At 35.1% G+C, this 21757-nt stretch overlaps 1 protein-coding gene across 3 annotated transcripts in view; it reads right to left on the bottom strand.

Moving 5' to 3' along the window:
- The window catches only part of SMC2 (structural maintenance of chromosomes 2), a 69422-nt gene that overhangs the window by 25771 nt on the left and 21894 nt on the right, over nt 1-21757 (bottom strand). For all 3 annotated transcript variants that reach the window (XM_060609145.3, XM_060609143.3, XM_060609144.3), the window contains exons 12-18: nt 20393-20510; nt 19574-19712; nt 19098-19217; nt 16932-17136; nt 7304-7439; nt 4886-5010; nt 909-1102 (exon numbers count right to left, since the gene is read on the bottom strand). In XM_060609145.3, the coding sequence (XP_060465128.1) occupies nt 909-1102; nt 4886-5010; nt 7304-7439; nt 16932-17136; nt 19098-19217; nt 19574-19712; nt 20393-20510 (1037 nt within the window). The remainder of the gene's footprint in view (nt 1-908; nt 1103-4885; nt 5011-7303; nt 7440-16931; nt 17137-19097; nt 19218-19573; nt 19713-20392; nt 20511-21757) is intronic.

Raw genomic sequence — 21757 nt, 5'->3', positions numbered from 1 at the left:
TCAACAAAATTATTAAGATTCCCATGCAAGTAACACCCACAGCTTATTCAACTACCAAAAACACATGTAAGCTGCTTCTCCAGAAGAAGTGAGGAGAAAGGAAATTTATTTTCCTTTAGTTAAACATTACAAATGTATGTACAGTTTTTACAGGTTCAAAGAACTGGGCATAAACTGTTTGTTTTTCCCTGGACAAATAACAAAATAATCTAGAATTCTACGTAACAGATAAATTAGCAAAGGAAAAGCCTTTTTTAAATGTCAAAAAAACCCAGCTGCTCAATTTTCTTCTTTCCCTCTATAGCCTTTAGTTTGTTAGAAAATACTTTGTGCAGCTATTTAGTGACAGAATATGAAGAAAAGCAGATTTAAATAGAATCATATAGAAAAGTGATGTAGAACAAAGCCTTTGGAGGCAGACAAGGCTAGGTTCAAATTCCATCTGTGGCACTATCGAAAGATAAAATCAGGTATCACCAGTCTACAACTGAATGGTACTTTGTAAATATAACATGCTTTGTCATGTATCAATCTTTCACAGGATCCATTCATAGATGATCACCAAACAGAAATGTCAACACTTGGAGCTGATAGGACATACCTCCACCACATGACATAAGCTTTGGTCTACTCTTAAGTGCAGCATTTACCAAAAGGCAATTTGGCTCTTTCTCTAAAATTAGAAAGACAATGCAACCTATCCTTACCATTATGACACTCCATTACAGGGTTTTCAGAACGGAATGTTTTAATTTGACTCATACGACGCATAATTATTTCCTAAAGAAGCATACTGTTGCTTTTAGATTTTGTGATGAACACTGATGAGTGAGGCTAACCCAAGATGCTCTACCACCTTCAGCTCTATACTGATGTTAAGATTGGTTCCATTTCAAGAAAGGTATTACCTGTTGTTTTTCTTTCATTTTCTTGCTAGAAGCATCTGCTTTTGTTTTGGCAAAATCCAGTTTTTTCTGAGCATCCTTCAGTTCTCTCTCTCTTTCAGCTTCTGCATTTTTCATTTTATTCTCCAATACTTCATATTTTTCTTCTGCTTTTTTCTGAATTTCTTTGGTGTTTTTTAAAGTCTCCTCACTTTCCTCTGCATCATAAAGCAGGCAAATGTAGCTAAATGAGGTCCTTGAACTATTAGCAGTTATAGGCAATGGTTTATGAGTGCCTTATGAATTCACCTTTTAATAGAAGATATGATCTAAAGAATTTAGGCTAAAATTTAAAAAAACTGTTCTAACCTTATTCCAGAAATGCTACGTTGAAACATAAACCCTGCCTAAGAACCACACTTGAATTACCTAAAGACTATGAGGAAATTATTTCCCAGCCTATGAAACTGAGTAACAAATTTTGTCTTTAACTTACTAAAAAGATCACAGACCACCTTTTAATATACTTGTAATATGCTTCCTAAGCCAGAATCAAGAGTATAACTATGGTATTTCTCCTTTACTTAGTGGACAAAAAGCTTAATTTCATAAACAAACTTACATTGTATTCTTTGCCTATTTAGCTCTAATTTGTACAGGAAAAAAAGCAAGATAAAATGAGATTAGTGTCACAATTGCCATACACTGTGTTAGAATGCAGATACAAATACAACCCTGGAGACCATTAACTACATAATATCCTATGCTACTTTTCAGTGCACAATATCACTGCAAATAAAAATCAAAGAAAAAATTTAAAAAGTACCTTCAAACAAATTAACATGGAAATACAACATACCAAAACTTAATGGGATGCAGCAAATGCAGTTCTAAGAGTGAAGTTTATAGTGCTGCCTCCATCAAGGAAGGAGAAAAATCTCAAAAAACCTGACACATAAAGGAACTACAAAGCAAAAAACAAAGCTCAAGGTTGGTAGAAGGAAGGAAATAAAGATCAGAGCAAAAGTAAAATGAAAGAGACTAAAAGATAATAGAAAAGATTAATGAAAGTGAAAGCTACTTCTCAGAAAGAATTGATACACCTCATGCCAGCCTAAGAACAAGAGAGGAATCAAGTAAAATCAGAAAAACGAGGGAGACACTACAACTGCTACCACAGAAACAAAGGATCCCAAGAGAGTATTATAAACAATTATATGCCAACAAATTGGACAACCTAGAAGAAACAATAATTCCCAGAAATATACAACCTATGAAGACAATCATGAGAAACAGAAAATCTGAACAGACCAATTATTAACAAGGAGACGGAATCAGTAATCAAAAATCTCTGAATTTTTGATTGAATTCATTTGAGTGAATTCATAAGAGAAAAAAAAAAAGAAAGAAAAGAGAAAGGCATCCAAATTCGAAAGGAGTAAAACTTTCTCTAGATGATCTATTATATATAGAAAACCCTAAAGATTTCACTAAAAAACTGTTAGAATAGACAAATTCTGTAAAGTTGCAGGATATGAAATCAATGTAAAAAAATCTGTTGCATTTCTATACAATAATAACTATCAGAGAAAGTAAGAAAATAATCCTATTTATAATTACATCAAAAAGAATAAAATACCTAGGAATAAATTTAACCAAGAAGGTAGAAAGAACTGTACACATAAAGCTATAATGCACTTATTGATAAAACAAACTGAAAAAGACAAATAAATGGAAAGATATTCAGTGCTCATGGACTGGAAGAATACTGTCATGTCCATACTATCCAAAGCAATCTACAGATCTGTTAAAAATCCCTATCAAAATTCTAATGGCATTTTTTCAGAAACAAACGAATCCTAAAATCTGTATGGAATAGCCAAAGCCATCTTAAGAATAACAAAGGCAGAGGCATCACACTCCTTATTTTAAATTATATTACAAAGCTATAGTAATCAAAACAGTATGGAATTGGCATTAAAAATAGACAAACCAGGAGGGGTTGTGGGAGAGGGGATGGGCTAGATGGGTAGGGGCATTAAGGAATCTACTCCTGAAATCATTGTTGCACTATATGCTAACTAATTTGGATGTAAATTAAAAAAAAATAAAATTATAAAAAAAAGACACACCAATCAATGGAACAAAACAGAGCCCAGAAATAAATTGTCATAAACCCATGCATGAATGGTCAAAGGAGCCAAGAACATACAATGAAGAAGGAACAGTTTCTTCAATTAATGGTGCTTAGAAAACTGGACAGCCACATGCCAAAGAATGCAACTGCACCATTATCTTATACTACATATCAAAATTAACTCAATAGGTTAAAGACCTGAATGTAAGTCCTGAAACCATAAAACTCCTAGAAGAAAACATAAGTGATAAACTCCTTGACACTGGTTTTAACAGTGATTTTTTTTGGACTTCACACCAAAAGCAAACACAACAAAAGCAAAAATAACTGGGACAATTATCAAACTAAAAAGTTTCTATAGAGCAACAAATTGAAAAGACAACATAATTAATGGGAGAAAATATTTGCAAATCATATCGATGAGAGGTTAACACCCAAAATATGTAAGAAACTCCTACAACTCAAAAGAAAAAGCCAAACAGTCTGATTAAAAAACGGGTAGAGTATCTGAATAGACCTTTTTCTACAGAAGATACATAGTCACCCAGTACATGAAAAGATGCTCAACATCACTAAGCATCAGGGAAATGCAAATCAAAATCACAGTAAGATAGATACACGTTAGAAGGGCTATTATCAAAAAAAAACCAAGAAATAACAAGTGTCAGAGATGATGTGGAGAAAAGGGAATCCCTCATGCACTGTTGGGAGGAATGCAAATTACTGCAGCAACTATGTTAAACAGTATGGAGGTTCCACAAAAAATTAAAAATAGATATGATGTAAAAGTTCTACTCCTGGGTATTTGAAGAAAACAAAACAGTAACTCAAAAATATATACACACCACAATGTTCACTGCAGCATTATTTACAATAGCCAAGATATGGAAACAACTTAGGTAAGCATCTACTCATGGATAATGGGTAAAGAAAATGTGTGTGTATATATACTGGAATATTACTCAGCTATAAAAAAAAGAATGAGATCTTGCCATTTGCAAAAACATGGATGGAACTCAAAGCCATTATACTAAATGGAAAAAAGAGAAAGATAAATACCATATAATATCACTTACATGTGGAATCTTAACCAATTAAAAAAATCTTAGTACAGAGAACAGATTGGTGGTTGCCAGAGGTAGGGGGTAAACAAAATGGGTAAATTTTTTAAATTTTATAAAAAGGAAAGAAAATATTAGTGGGTAATAGGTAGGTGGATATTGTCCTATGGAATGAGAAAAACTAAAACTACTCTATACAATTAAATTCTAATTAAAAGTGTAAGACAAGTTCTTAAAATGAGGGTTCTGTAGAAGCAGCTATAAATTGAATTAAACATTAAAAGTTTCTGTTTAACAAAAATCCTATGAACAAAATTAAAAGACAAGCACATAAACCAAAAGATATTCATAATGCAGATAATCTATAAGAAATCGTAACTCTTAAGTATGAGAATAGAAACAAACCATAAGCAAGTCAATAGGAAAAATGGTTGAAAGAAGTAGAATATTCACAGAAGTAGAAACCAAAAGGTCTGAGGAACAGATCAAATAGATTCTAGGCTTCCCCTGCAATATCTGCAGGTGAAAACAGTAATGTGCTACCTCTTTCTAACAATCACATTGGAGATATTTTAAAGACTTTCTAGAAAAGAAAGGATTTAGAGAACTGACAACTTTCATATGCCACTGGTGAAATGTATACTGCTCCAAATGGGCAGAACTTGGCAATATAATAATAGTATCTAATAATTAAAATATTTAAGGTAACTAATTCAAACAAATATATAATAAAGATGAGATCTAAATATCTAAAGTAAGGTTATCAGTATAAACAGAGGACGCACAGAATGTTTTTATCTTACCAATGGTTTTTTTAAGGGCATCTAATTCTTCTTGTTGCTTGTGATAGGAGCTTTGCTGGAGCTTGGTTTGTAATAAATCTGCCTCCTCAGTTTTCATCTCCCACTGTTGTTTTAGTTGGCGATACCTTAGAAAAAAAGAAGTTTACAATAAATGATCACAACTTTTCTGATATTTGAGACATGCATTCAAACAATAGGCTCTTACCTAAAATAAACTCACATACAATATAAACAATTTTTTTTATGTGTATTTATTTCTGAGACAGAGAAAGACAGAGCATGAGTGGGGAGGGGCAGAGAGAGAGGGAGACACTGAATCCGAAGCAGGCTCCAGACTATGAGCTGTCAGCAGAGCCCGATGTGGGGCTCGAACTCACAAACCATGCGATCATGACCTGAGCTGAAGTTGGTTGCTCAACCGACTGAGCCACCCAGGTGCCCCTCAATATAAACAATGTTAAGATGCCACTTATTACAAGAATAGTTTTGAAGACTCAGTTTTTGAGGAATCAAATTCAAGTCTGATTTGATCACCGAAGGTAAACGACTCTAAACGGCCAAGGCTGACAACTATTTACAGAAATATTCTTAATTTTAGAAAGCACTAAATATAACCTTTAAATAAATAGGTTTCCTTAAAAATGGTCTCTTCTACTGAGCCTTACCAAGAAGAAAAACTCCAAACTCCACAACAGCTTCCCACAAGAATACATTAATATGCAACAATCACACAAAATTTCAAAAATCTGGTTATCAATTCCTATTTTCAAATACTAATAAAAAGTTCCCCCCAACATTCTGTAATGAGACTGATAGTTTTAAAAGACCTAGTACTGAACTAAACATTACATTGTGCTCTTCTTGCAAACCCTGTAATCTAGCCCATTTCTAGCTGCTTAATATTTTCTTTGGAAGGTATTTAGCTAATTCAGCCGCAGTGAAATATCAAGTTGTAATAAATTCACAAGGCAGCTTGACACTAGAAATTCATGAGGTCTGAGGAAAAAGGAAGCAACTTATAAAACATAAATACTCCCTTGAGTATTCTTGGCTGAGAATGCTTGACAGCAATTAAAACTGTAATTTTAAAGCCATTTTTCAATTTATTTAAAAATGGGGAGTATAGAAACTTGAAAAAAAAAAGATAAAAGCTATTTTCCTGATATGGTCTGTGAAAGAATGGCTTTAGTTGATACTTCCACTCTCATATTTTTAAAAATCTATTTCCTTTCCTTGACCTCAATGCCACTATCAGTCCACAAGACAACTCTGCAAAATAAATGATCCAATACTACTGAATAAAGGTAACAGCACCAAGCCAAATGCCAGCTGCAAACTCATTGCCTTGCCAAAGTTTCCACAGATATTCACTTTTTGGTAATTTATGTTAAAGAAGGTAAAAGCAGGCTTTGTATGTATATGTTTGAGAGTGGACATTTTGATATAATATCTATGTTGGAATGACCACTTTGACTAATTATGAGCATCTCTTCTATACATATAATATTCCAAAAAAGTCTTGGCAACATTCTAAGTTTTGATAATTTCAGAAGATGAATGTTTAAAATTTACAAAACCATATATATTTTGAAGTTTATTTATATATGATTTTTAACCTTTGTTCAGTATTGTGAATTCTGAATAAAATGTCTGATTTTAATTTTAACTCAGTTCCCATTTGTCATCTTTGGAGACTGTAGGTTTGTGGCATTTTTCCTCTTAGAACTCAGTGTTACCTAACATGTTTTACCAATTTAACTTTGAAAGCAAGAAGAAGGAAGAGATTTATCTGTTTGGTTCACTGCTGTATTCCCAGCTCCTACAAGAGTACTGGGCACTGACGTTAAGTGATGAAAAGATACATGAGGTAGCATGACGCCAATTTAAAAAAAAAAAAAAATGTACCTGTATCATACACAAACAGAAGTAATATTGAAAGGTACACATACATATGCATACCCATACCCCTAGAAAAGAAACACAGTAAGGAAACACTTTAACAGTGACTTTCTTACATGCCTCAGTAGGCAGCTCAGTGATCTTTAATAATCTATAGGATAGCCACGATGCTACTAAACTTAATGTTGGTATCTGATCAATGCTACATTGTGTATCATTTCAAATCAAAGACTCCAGTACCCTCTGGTATCAACATCCAGAGTATGGATTTCCCCACCAATCCCAGTAAAATGTTAACAGTGTATCTCAACAGGGAAAGAAAAATATTTGGCTGATGTTTTTTCTTCCTTTTAATTAGCTTTCCCTAATTTCTTATAACAATGACATTCTTATCAGAAAAAGCTAACTGATAAAAGTCAGAAGTTGTATTTCTTTAGCTAAAATTCTTTCATCTTCTACCATGCAAATCTTTGACCAAAAAGAAACTTAAAAATACAACTTAATTCAACAAAGTCTTACTTTTCAGCTGTGTTTTTAAGACCTGCTAATTCCTCATCTAGAGCCTGTAGCTCATTCTCCTTAATTCTCAGCTCATCTTGAACACCTTTCAGTTCTTGAAACTTGGTTAAAATAGAAGCTGCCTGGGATCGAGCACCTGATTGAAGCAAATTGAAACAGACCTTAGTCATTAAGTTACCACATATTTAGTAAACAATAAAAAAATTTCTGAGAATTATACTTGAAAAGATTCAACAGCAAATCTTTTATAGTGAGCTTATGAAGATACAGATTTCAATGCATCATTGGAATCTCAGGACATACATACTTGATAAGAAATGCTTCTAAGAAGATGTGATGGATTATTCATTCAAATAATCACTGCCCCTGCCTTCTAGGCCCACCCCTCCCAGGGCCACTAATCTCTCCGATAGTATCAGCTTAGCCACGTGATTGGCTCTGGCCAATGAAATGAAAAATGTGCCTTTTTTGAAAGTAAGCTTAAAAGGCAGCACATAATTCATCATTTGTCTCCTCTCTCCCATGAGAAAAGCATGTTCAAAGTAAGGGCTATTTTTCCTTCAGTCTGGGTCCCACAATGAGAATAACACTGAACAGAAATAACTGATCTACAGGTAAAGAAGCATAATTATTGAATGAACTTGTAAACCATTGGGATTTGGGGGCTATTTACTACCACATCATAACCTGGCCTGAACTTTGATATAGCAGAGGAAGCAGCTAAATTGGTTTCACTTTACAAACAACTGTGAATGTCTGACAATACTAGGTTACATTGGCAAGAATACTCTAGGTTTGATGGGAGAATACAAAAGTCAATTAGCAATGCTATTATGAGCACTTTGTTATTTGTTAATATGATAAAGAGTTGCATATTTGCCATTCCTAAGTAGGAACTTCAAGAACATCCAAATCAATGAAATCTAAAGTTTCTCCTATTTTAGATACTTAATATTTGATCTCTCTTTATCCTCCAATTGCAGATACTAATCCTCTTATTGTATTCTTTGTTGGCTATTGTTTTCTTGGCCTAGAAAGAAATTATGTCACTTAGTATCTTAACAGGCATTACTCAGTCTCTTGGTTTGGTTAAAGGCACAAACTGTAAAAACAGACTACTTGAATTCAAATCCTGGGCTTTGCCACTTACCAGCAAGTTATTTCACTGCATACTGGAGATGACAGTAATATACTCCCCATATAGTTGCTATAAGGATGAAAAAGCACTGAGAATAGATCTTCATTAAAGGATAAAAATGTCCTCTATCTGCATTGCCCAGTTACCCATTAACTATTAATGGTCACTGGGTCCTTGAAATGTGACTAGTACAATCGAGGTTATTATTTTTATTTATCTTATTTAAATGTAAACAGCCACGTATGGCTACTGTACTGGACAGCACAGTCTTACAGTGTTGCCTGGTACTAAGTACTATTCAGTCTGTTATTACTCGACCACTCAACATAGATCTGCAAATTCAATGTGACAAACATAAGAAGAATATGATCATTATCTTATTCTCAAGGGTAGATTTAATTTTTTCTTTTACTTTTGAAAGGAGAAGTGACATACAAAAATTCGAAGTTAGTGTTTCCTGATGAAGTGGGCAAAGTAAAAATGTACTGAATAAAAAAATTTCCCAGTGGCTAGAATATCCTAATAGGGCAAAATGCAAGAAAAACAAAATAAAAACAAAACAGGAACAGACTACATAAGAACAGAAGAAAGCAATACTGTTGATTACTAAGCTGTGAGCTCCTTGAGGGCTATGACACTTTATAATTTCTCAGTATTATTAAGTAGCTGTGACACAGTAGGTATTCAAAAGAAAACCCAATCCTTAAATTAGGAATAGAACTCTGGATTAAGTCATTCCAAACCCACACTTTCCTATTTTAAAAACAAAACAACAAAAACCCCCATCCTATTTACCACACAGAATTTTGAGGACAAAATGATATAAAACCTACCTTCAAGATTTGTGGGGAAGATGGAAGCAGAGTAGGAAGACCCTAGGCTCACCTCGGCCCCTGAATCTAATCAAATCACCTGAAATACCCCAGAAATTGACCTGAACTGCAGAAGAAACTCCACAAGGAAAGGCAGAGAAGAGACCACATCAAAGAAGGCAGGAAGTGTAGAGACACAGTTTGGGAGAGAAACAGATTGTGGCCACTGTGGTGGGGTGGGAGCTGCAGTCACAGAGACGCACGAGCACATAGAATACAAATCCCTGTAGCAATTGGCTTCAAAAGAAAGAGGGACCAAATTTTGTGAGTTGTGGCAACCAGTGGGGATTAAAACCTGGAGTTCTAAAGGTCAGCATGCTTGGCTATGGGAAAGCCCCAAGGGTACTGGAGCCCCTCTTTGGAGACACAGTGGGGCAAACAGCCTGCTACAAACAGTATTGTAACTGCTTTCTGAAGAGCATCTGGGGCACATGGTGGGGAAGCTGTGAGCTCATCTGGAAGCTTGTCCCAGAGAGGCAGCATTCACAGAGAGATCCCTTTAGGACAAAGAACTAGCAGGCGCCATTTCCCTCCCTGCTCCTCAGCATAAACACAGGGCCATCTGTGGAAACCAATACAGCACAGACACTTGCTACCTAACATGCTTATACCAAGTTCCATCTCCCATGCCCAGGTAGATGCACCCTTCCCAGTCATGCTTGCCTCAAGTCCCATCACTGTAGGCTCCTACCCTCAAAAGACCAGTCCAACCCTTGCCAACACATATCTCCAGACATAGGAGTTTAAATTTTTTTTTTAATGTTTATTTATTATTGAGAGACAGACACAGAGCTTCAGCAGGGGAGGGGTAGAGAGAGGGAAGACACAATCTGAAGTAGGCTCCAAGCTCTGAGCTGTCAGCACAGAGCCCGACACGGGGCTCGAACTCAAGAACTGAGATCATGACCTGAGCCGAAGTTGGTCGCCCAACCAACTGAGCCACCCAGGTGTCCCTCCAAACCTATGATTTTATGCAGCCTCGACTCCACTGGCAATAGGTCTCATTTCACAAGGAGACTAGAGCATACCTAGTTAATAAAATGCTTCACATTCAGGCCAGAGACCAAACACTGCCCATGACAGGCAAAAAGAGCTGCTGTAGACCACTGGCCTGAAGGATAAAGAGGCCAGTACACAACAGCAGAACGTACACAGGACACACTGTAGATACTCCCAGAAACTCCAAACCTGGAGAACAGGGGATGCTATACTCCAGGGAACTCTTCTCCATCAGGCCATTACCATTAAGAACAGAAGATGTAACTGACTTTCCTAACACATGGAAACAGGTAGAGACTTAGACAAAATGAGAAGACATAGGAATTTATCCTAAATGAAAGAACATGACAATGCCACAGCCAGAGATCCAAACAAAACACATACAAGTAACATGACTGATAGAAAACTTAAAGTAATAATCATAAAGATACTGCACTTGAGAAAAAAGTGGAAGACATCAGTGAGACCCTTAACACAGAGATAAAAAGAACCAATCAGTGAGGAAGAGTGCAATAGATGAGATTACAAACACCCATGATGCAATGGAAGAGAAACAAATTAATTACCTAGAAGACAGAGGGGTGGAAAATAATCAAACTGAACAGAAGTGAGATAAAAGAATTATTCAAAAAGTGAGTATACTAAGGGAACTCAGTGACCCCATCAAATGTAATATTATTTGAATGGTAGGGATCCCAAAGAATAAGACAGAGAAAAGGGGGCAGAAATTTTGAAGAAAGAATACCTGAAGACTTCACTAATCTGGGGAAGGAAACATGTCTACTTCCAAGAGACACAGAGAACCCCCCAACAGAATCCACAAAAGCAGATTCACACAAAGATATATTGTAATTAAAATATCAACATGTAGTGATAAACAATTTTAAAAAGGAGCAAGACAAAAAATAACAGTAACATACAAGGGAAACCCCATAAGGCTATCAGCAGCTTTCTTAGCAGAAACTTTGCAGGCCAGAAGGGAGTGGCCTAACACACTAAAAGTGCTGAATGGGAAAAATAGGCAGCCAAGATTACTTTATGAAGCTAGGCTATCATTCAGAATAGAAGGAAAAGTAGTTTCCCAGAGAAACAAAAATGAAAGGAGTTCATGACCACTAAACCAGACGTGCAGGAAACTGACTGGAAAGGAAAGACCAAAAGTGACCATATGTAAGCGGGAGACACAGAAGTTACAAAAATAAGTATTTCTGTAGAAAATCAGTCAAAGAATTCACAAAATACAAAGATGTAAAATGTGACACTAAATACCTAAAAGGTGGGGAGGAGAGCAGTAAAGAATGGGTTCAAACTTAAGCAAATCACATAACATAGACTGCTATATGCAAAAGACGTTATATACAAATCTAATGGTATCCAAATAGAAAAGCAGAAATAGACATGCAAAGGATAAAGAACAAGGAATGCAAATATAGCACTAAAGAAAACCAGCACACCATGAAAGAGGAGAAAGCATGAGGGAAAAACTTCAGAAACAAAACGACAATAAGTACCTACGTGTCAATATTTACTTTGAATGTAAATGGACTAAACGCTCCAATCAAAAGACATAGGGGGACAGAATGCAAAAAAGACCCAACTATATGCTGCCTACAAGAGACACATTTCAGGGGCACCTGGGTGGCTCAGTCAGTTAAGCATCTGACTTGGGCTCAGGTCATGATCTCACGGTTCTTGAGTTCAAGCCCCATGTTGGACTCTGTGTTGACAGCATGGGGCCTGGAGCCTGCTTCAGATTCTTGTCTCCCTCTCTCTCTCTCTCTCGCTCTCTCTCTCTCTCTCTCTGCCCCTCCCCCACTCAGCCTCTGTCTCTCTCTCTCAAAAATAAACATTTTTAAAAAAAAAAGGAGAGACACATTTCAGACCTAAAGACACCTGAAGGTTGAAAATGAGAGAACGGAGAGACATTTATCATGTAAATGGATGTCAAAAGAAAGCCTAAGTAGACATATTTATATCAGACAAAATAGATTTTAAAACAAAGACTGTAACGAGAGACAAAGAGGGACACTATATAATAAGAAAAGCAACTATCCAACAAGGAGACATAACAATTTTAAATATTTATGCACTCAACATGAGAATACACAAATATAAAAAATAGTTAATAACAACATAAAGGAATTAATCAATAGTCATACGATAATAGTAGGGGATTTTAACACCCCACTAATGTCAATGGAAAGATCAAAAAATCCACAAGGAAACAGTGGCTTTGAATGACACACTGGATCAGATGGATTTAACAAATATATTTAGAACATTCCATCCTAAATAGCAGAATACACATTCATTTCAGGTACAAATGGAAAATTCTCCAGAACAGATCACATATTAGGCCACAAAAGAAGTCTCAACAAATTCAAAAAGACTTAAGTTATATCATGCATCTTTTCTGACCACAATGCTATGAAACTAGAAATCAACCACAAGAAAAAGTCTAGAAAGAACAATAAACATATGGAAGATTAAAACATGCTACTAAATTATGAATGGGTCAGCCGAGAAATCAAGGAAGAAATCCTAAAATACATGGAAACAAATGAAAATGAAAACAGTCCAAAACCTTTGGGATGCAGCAAAAGCAGCTCTAAGAGGAAGTTTAGGGCAATACAGGCCAACTTCAAGAAGCAAAAAAAAAAAAAAAAAAAAATCTCAAACAACTATATCCAAAGGAGCTAAAGAAAGAAAAAACAAAACCCCAAAACAGCAGAAGGGAGAAAATAAATATTAGAGCAAAAATAAATGATATAGAAATTAAAAGAACAAAACAGATAAATGGTTCCTTAAAAAGATGAACAAAATTGATAAATCTTCAGTCAGAACCATGAAATAACAGAGAAAAAGGACTCAAATAAAATTACAAATGAAAGATGAGAATAACCAACCTCACAGAAACACAAACAACTGTAAGAGAATATTATGACTATATGCCAACAAATTGGACAATGCAGAAGAAACAGATAAATTCCTAGGAACATATAACTTATCAAAACTGAAACTGGAAGAAATAAAAAATTTGAACAGACTGATTACAAGCAAGAAGACTGAATCAGTAATATAAAAATTCCCAAAGAGCAAAGGTCTAGGACAAAGTGGCTTATTCTACCAAACATTTAAAGACGAGTTAATACCTACATTTCTCAAGCTATTCTGAAAGTAGAAAAGGAAGGAAAACTTCCAAATTCATTTTACAAGGCCAGCATTAACCTGATACAAAAACCAGATAAAGGTACTAGAAAAAAAAAAAAAAAAAAAAAGACATCTACAGGCCACTATCTCTGATGAACATATATATATAAAAATCCCCAACAAAATACTAGCAAATCGAATCCAACAATACATGAAAAAAGTCATTGACCATAATCAAATTAATCAATGTGATCCATCATCAAGAGAAAGGATAAAAATCATATGATCACTTCAACAGATGCAGAAAAAGCATTTGACAAAGTACAACATCCATTCATGATAAAAGCCCTCAACAAAGTAGGTTTAGAGGGAACATACTTCAACATAATAAAGGCCATATATAAAATACCCACAGCTGATATAATATCCAATGGGAAAACAGATTTTACTGTAAGATCTAGAACAAGATAAGAATGCCTACTCTCACTACTTTTATTCAACATAGCACTGGCAGTCCTAGCTCAGGCAATTAGGCAACAAAAAGAAATAAAAGGTATCCAAATTGGTAAGGAGGTGGTAAAACTTTCACTATTTACAGATAACATGATACTGTATATAGAAAACCCTAAAACTCCACCAAAAAACTATTAGAACCGATCAGGGAATTGAGTAAAGACGCAGGATACAAAATCAATGTGCAGAAATATGCTGCACTTTCTATATACTAATAATGAAGCAGCAGCAAGAGAAATGAACAATCCTACCAAAAACAGAAAATACCTAGAAATAAACTTAGCCAAGGGGGTGAAACATCTGTACTCTGAACACTATAACACTGATGAAAGAAACTGAAGATGATACAAAGAAAGATATTCCATGCTCATGGACTGGAAAAAATATTATTAAAATGTCTATACTACCCAAAGTAATCTACACTTTTAATGCAATCCATTTTCCACAGTACTAAAACAAACAATCCTAAAATTTATATGGAACCACAAAAGACCCAAATAACCAAAGCAATCTTGAAAAAGAAAAGCAAAGCTGGAGGTATCAGCTTCAAGTTAGATTACAAAGCTGTAGGAATGGAAATAGTATGGTACCAGCACAAAAACAGATACCTAGATCAATGGAAAAGAACAGAAAGCCCAGAAATAAACCCACAACTATATGGTCAATTAATCTTTGACAAAGAAGGTAAGAATATCTAATGGGAAAAAGACAGTCTCTTCAGCAAATGGCATTGGGCAAACTGGTCAGCTACATGCAAAAAACAACAACAAAAACAACAACAAAAAAAACCTAGACCACTTTCTTATATCATGCACAAAAATAAACTCAAAATGAACTAAAGACAGAGCTGAGACCTGAAACCATAAAAACCCAGGAAGAGAGGACAGGCAGTGATGTCAATGACATAGGTCATAGCAACATTTTTCTACATACGTCTCCTGAGGCAAAGGAAAGGACTACATGAAAATAAAAAGCTTCTGCACAGTGAACAAAACAATCAGCAAAACTGAAAGAGAATCTACAGAATAGAAGATATTTGTACCTGACATATCTGATGAAGGATTAGTATCCAAAATATAAAGAATTGACAAAACTTGACTCAAAAAACAAAAAAATCCAACTAAAAAGTGGGCAGAAGACATGGAGAGACATTTCTCCAAAGAAATACAAACGGCCAAAAGACACATGAAAAGAGGCTCATCAAAATCACTCATCATCAGGGAAATGCAAATCAAAACTACAATGAGGTATCACCTCACATCTGTCAAAATGGCTAAAATGAAAACACAGGAGACAAGTGTGGCAGAGGATGTGGAGAAATAGGAACTCTCTTGCACTGTTGGTGGGAATGTACACTGGTGCAGTCACTGTGGAAAACAGTATAGAGGTTCCTCAAAAGGTTAAAAATGGAACCACCCTATCATCCATCCATTGCACTACTGGTACGATTTTGGTGTTTACCAAAAATACACAAAAACACTAACTCAAAGGGATACATGCACCCATACGTTTATTGCAGCTTTATTTACAATATCCAAATTATGTAACCAGCCCTACGTGTCTGTCAACTGATGAATGGATAAAGAAGAGGTGGTGTGTGTGTACATGTACATATGTATATATATACATATATATATATATATATATAGACATAATATTCAATCATAAAATAGGAAATCTTGCCATTTTCAAGAACATGGATGGACTAAGAAAGTATAATGCTAAGTGAAATAAGTCAGTCAGAGAAAGAAAAATACCATACAATTTCACTCATATATGCAATTTAAGGAACAAAGGAAAAAAGAGAGAGAAGTCAAGAAACAGACTCGTAACTATAGAGAACTGATGGCTACCAGATGGAAGGTTGGTAGGGTGATAGGTGAAATAGGTGACAGGGATTATTAAGGAGTGTACTTGTTGGGATGAGCACTGGGTGATGTATGAAATTGTTGGATCACTAAATTGTACACCTGAAATTAATATAACACACTATATTAACTACGCTAAAATTAAATTTAATAAAAAAAACTTATATAATCAATAGAGCATGATCATTTTTCTTTTAATACATTTAGTACTGAGTATTTTTTTGGTATTACTCTTGTCTTCTAGGCTTTCTTTTTGTTGCTGTTTATCTCATACCTTGTGTATCTTGTTAATATTTTACTTTTACCTTTTTGTTCATCATTTAGTTTTAAGCCCAAAAGTAAATAAAGCCAAAAAAACCACAATCAACCTTAAAAGTAAATAAACAGAAAGTCAAATCCATAGATCTTTGCACTTCAATAAAAGATTTTCAAGTCACTAGAAAACGAGTATGCTTAATAACTGTTTTCTACTTCTACTTTTTATAATCGTACCTATCTCATAGATAAGCTATAGAAACGTTAAATGAATTAATGGCATGGTTCCTGGAGTATCATAAGTTATCAATAAACATACAGAGGAAACCATAGTAGTGGTTCAACATTAGCTCTGTAATCCAACTGAGTTAAAATACTAGCTCTAACACTATTTGCCACTGAGTGAATTACTCAACTTTTCTCATTTAATTCCCTAAAAAAAATGGGGAAAAAACTACTTTATAAAATAGTTGTAAGGAATGAGAAAAAAGAGCAAATATGTATATCAGGGTGCCTGGGTGGCTCAGTCAGTTGAGTGTCTGACTTTGGCTCAAGTCATCATACTGTGGTTTGTGACTTCGAACCCCACATTGGGCTCTGTGTAAACAGCTCGGAGCCTGGAGCCTGCTTTAGATTCTGTGTCTCCCTCTCTGTTGCTCACCAACTCATGCCCTGTCTCAATCTCTCTTTCTCTCTCTCTCTCAAAAATGAATAAACGTTAAAAAAAATTTTTTTAGAAAAAAGAAAGCAAATTGTAAAGCACCTGGCATAATATGAATTAAATAAATGTTAACTATTTTTATTTTTTGCAAAAAACCAAACACATAACATACCTCCACTCAATGTTCCATGAGGATCAAATACATCACCTCCTAGAGTAACAGTTCTGGTCATTATCCTTTTATCAAAGGCCACTTTTTTTGCATTATCCATATTATTACAAACAAATGTTGTTCCAAAGACAAATTCCATTGCTTTCTGAAGTTCTGGTTTGTATTCAACAAGGGAAAGAGCTACATGAACATTGTTAGGGCCAACCTATGGAAAAACAACAGATCTATCACAGTAAATACTACTCCTTTCTTTTCAAATATTATTTTATAAAACAGAAGTGCTATACTAGAAATTTAAGTAATACTTAACCGAACACTATAATTCCTTTTGAACTATTTCTAAAATGCTATGGAAAACTCAAGAGTTTTAGAACAAATTTCAAGTTTAAACACTAAAAGTTCTACAGCTACATAAAATATTTAGCTAAGGCACCAGGCATTATGAGAGTGTCTATTAAGCAAGAGCCAGTACCAAGTTTCTAAATTCAAAATGGACTATGGACACATTCTCTTAATTAAAATACAACAGTTGCTTGGGGCGTCTGGGTGGCTCAGTCAGTTAAGCGTCCGATTTTGGCTCAGGTCATGATCTCGTGGCTTGTGAGCTTGAGCCCTGCATCAAGCTCTGTGCTGACAGCTCAGAGCCTGAAGCCTGCTTCCGATTCTGTCTCCCTCTCTCTGCTCCTCCCCTGTTCATGCTGTCTCTCTCTCTCTCTCTCTCAATAAATAAATAAATAAATAAATATTAAAAAAAATTTAAATACAGCTGTTGCTGGATCAACCCAATTATATAAAATGTTTTATTTCAACTATTAGTAATTTGGTTGTTCCACAGTGAATACTTTTTCATTCAAATTAAACATGCTAGGGCAAACAAACAGACCAACAAAAACACATGCTAGGGCAGCCACCTACCAACTACCAAAGTAAAAACACAACTAACAATTGCAAGATCAAAAAAAATTTTTTTTAATTCTTCATTTTTTTTTTTAATCCAACTGCCTCTTCTCAACCTTTGTTTATAATATTTTCTTCTGCTCATCTTTTTAAAATAACTAAGCATTCTTTAAGGAGCTTAGTAGTAGCAAGAGAAATCAAAATGAAGGCAGCTTTTAACAAATGTTCAGCATTGTTCTCTGACACAGCAGCTACCGTTAAAAAGGTCTAAGAGATCTGAATATAAGTATTTTTGCCATTACCTGAAATCCCAATTTACTACTTACACTCGGACTTGTCCGAAAGCTGAAATAACTTCCAAAACCTTCCAGACCCATTGGTAATTTTTTAAAGTAAATGAAGTACTAACTAGAACACCACCTTTTAATTACTCTGCACTCATTTTCCTTCTCCTAATAGTATACGTATCAATACAACTGTATTTTGAAATAATTTTCATTGAAGGCTTCTCAACATCAGCAAGAACACTGAGTATACATTTAGTATCTTAAATACAAATGCATTTCTAGGTTTCCTAACTGCCATTTCAACTGATGCTCAATAAAAAAATGGTATCACTGGTGAACATTAGGATTGGCTTCATGTTATTACCTACAGTCACACAACCATAACCAAATGTATGGTCTTGTACTCCTTTGGGGGGAGGGGGGGTTGTGTGTGTTTTTGTTTTTGTTTTTTAACTAATAGCAATACCACTTTAGGTCCACCTTAGCACCTGACTGGGTATCCCAGTTCCTGCCTTTGTATGCCCAGAGGTTGGAAGGCAATGTACAGATACTTTAATAGAGAAGCATCTCTGCAAGACTGATGGACACCTTCCAAAACCATTGTCACTGTGGGCACTTTGTGCCTGACAGGAAAAAAAAAAAACAAAAACTGAAGAATTCTGGTATTTATAAGCTTTGTATATCTAACAACTCAGAGATCAGAAATTTAATGTTATGTGATAGTCATGTGACCTCACTTAAGGTTTAAAGACATTTTAACATTACAACTCTGAAATATCAAAGGGAGTTTGTCTTCCCCCATTTCTATTCTCTTTCTATCTAATTTCACATAAGTCAACTCTTATTTTTTTGTAGCTTAACTATTTGAAGTATGGTAACAATACAATTTTATGGTTCCATATATGATTATGTCCCCCAAGTTAATGTCCCCTAACTAAATAAACCAAGTAAGATGTACATAAAACATATAAATAAGACTTACAAGATTCTGTGCGACCCTCAGAGTTTCTGGAGCAATACATCTGGCTGAAATCTTATTCAGTGGAATTATAGTGTATCGACGCTTCAATTCCCCCTTTTCTAGTAGCTTTTTTCCAGTCACCTAAAACATTGTGCATTTGAAATAAAGAAAATATTAATGACAGAAAATATTCAGATGGAAAGAGTACAAGTTTAGGAATCCACAATTAAATATTTAGTGCCTACCATCCTAAATAATCAAAAGTCTAAGACTGATAATAAGCATTCTGGGCTCCTGAATAAGCATGTGACTTCTTTGGGAATACAGTTAATCAAATACGATATAATCAGTAATAAAATAAGAGTCATTAACTGAATTACTGTACTTATAAACCTTAGGAACAGCTTAAAACATAAAGAAAGCACTCCATTGTAGAAACTCATGATTTTTCCAGCTAAAGAGCAATTGTAAATTTTCTTTCATTATAATTAATTTACCTCTGTGTCTACTACAACATTGTAGAGCCTTTCCCCAGCCACCAATTCTAAAGCTGTCGTTGCAGAAGTATCTTTCACACTAATCAGAGAAGCTACAAGTCCTTTCACACAATTTCTATTCCAGTTCTTCTCTGGATCCCTAAAATACAACAGATGACAAAAAATTAATGTGAAACAATAAAACAGATTAAGTTATATTTTACTAGTCAAGAGCTCTTTCTGACAACACATTCATTCGAAAGAGAAGCATATACAGTTTTAAGAAAAACAAAAATTTTTAAATGTTCCGGATGACTAGTCAGCTATTGCTTTAAGTCAATCAAAAACTCTTTCAGTATATATTGTTTTCAACATAGCAAAAATAATGTTGATGTTCTTTTTAACACATTACTTTGAGTATTCCATAAAAAAAACCCATGTAGCAAAACAAATTGTAAAATGCTAATATAGATATTTACAGAAACTGTGGACTAAATTTCCCTCATTTTGATCTTAAGAATTCCCCTGCCAACATCTGAAACGTTTCAGTAAACATCTAAGAAAAAAATACCAATTAAGGAAAAGCAACTTATAATATTTTTCATACAAAAATCATAATGTTAACAAAATTTTCGGACTGCCTTCCAGCTTAAATGAAAATATATCTTGGTTAACATTTCAATAAATGTTTAGGGAAAAAAATCCCAATTAAGGAAAAGCAGCTTACAATACTTTCATACAAAAAACTTGATGTAAATGAAATTTTCACTGTCTTCCAAGCTTAAATAAAAATATATCTTGGCTATTGCTACATTAAAATTTTAGGTTTAAATCTCTTACCTGTAGGCAAATTGAATATTGGGAAATCTGGCTAAGAGAGCTTCATATGTTTCTTTCAATCTACTGATATCACGAGATAACTGCCTGCGCTTTTCCAGAAGTCCTTCCTCTTTGTTTTCTGAATAGTAAATTACAAGTAAATTGAAACAAAATTTTAAAAATACAAATATTCTGTTTTAAAGAAACTATCAGTTTTGGAAACCTCTGTTTCCAAAGCATTCCTAGAAGCAAAATACAAATTTCTGGCATCAAATAAAAAGCATGCTTAACATGAAGAGTCAAGTAGACAATACTACCAACAAATAACAGTAATTTTCACTCTAAGAAACAATATATGAATTGAATAACCACTAATGTGGAAATAAATAACATTTTGGGAATTCTCTAGTGGCACTTCAGTAACTGAAGCAGGAAACTGTCAGTAGTAAGTTTTCACAACTTCAAAGAGCTAGAAAGATGATGGAATAGGAGAATCCCAACTTCACCAAGTCCCACAGATGCTACCAGATAACACCCACATAAGTGTAAACAACCCAAAATGGCCCAAACACTGGCAGAACAGACTCTCCACAGCTAAATGTAGAGAAGAGGCCACAAGGAAGAGGGTAGGAAGGACAGAGATAGAGTCAGGAGCCAAACAGAACTGCAGGAATGCCAATGGGAGGAAAGGACACCAAGGGCACAAACAGAAGAAATGGACCTTCAGTCACACCAGGCACCCCAAGCGCAAGGAACCCATAAGGGGAAGACAAATCCCCATAACATTTGCCTCTGAAAACCAGAGGGGCATAACTTCACAAGTTCTTATCATTAGCAGGGCTTAGCTCCTGGCACTTTAAAAATCAGTAGGGTCAGCTCTAAGAGAGCCAAGAAATTGAGAGGAAACTAACTCCTCACCCTTAAAAAGACAGCACAACAAACAGCCCCGCAGATGTATAGCATTTAACAGTAGCAGTTCGAAAAACGCCTGGAATATACTGGTGGGAGATTTGTTTACTAATCTCAAAGAATGTGCTGGAGGGGCAGGAATCCTTGAGAGACTTCTCCAGGAACAAAAGAACTGGCAGGCACCATTTCCTTCTTTAGTCCCTCGGCCTAGACACACAGACACTTACAGGAAACAGCACAGCTCTCTATCTAGCTTTGCTAACAGTGCTCAACCCCATGTTATAAAACTGTCCCTTCTAGTCAGACCTCTGTTCCAGGTCCCCTCCCACAACAGACCTGTGCAAACCTTGATAATTCTGCTGCCCCACCCCACTTTCGGCTGTGGACCTACCGCTTCCAATATGCCCTGGGTTGGAATTCATCCAAACCAGTGCTATAAGCCAGGCAGGGTACAAGTAGCCCTGACAGGGGACCCAT

Source organism: Panthera onca, chromosome D4 (assembly GCF_046562875.1).
Source record: "Panthera onca isolate mPanOnc1 chromosome D4, mPanOnc1 haplotype 2, whole genome shotgun sequence".
In the NCBI taxonomy this organism is placed as follows: Eukaryota; Metazoa; Chordata; class Mammalia; order Carnivora; family Felidae; genus Panthera; species Panthera onca.
Note: the sequence above shows the minus strand (reverse complement) of the source record. Positions and strands in the feature narration are given on the sequence as shown.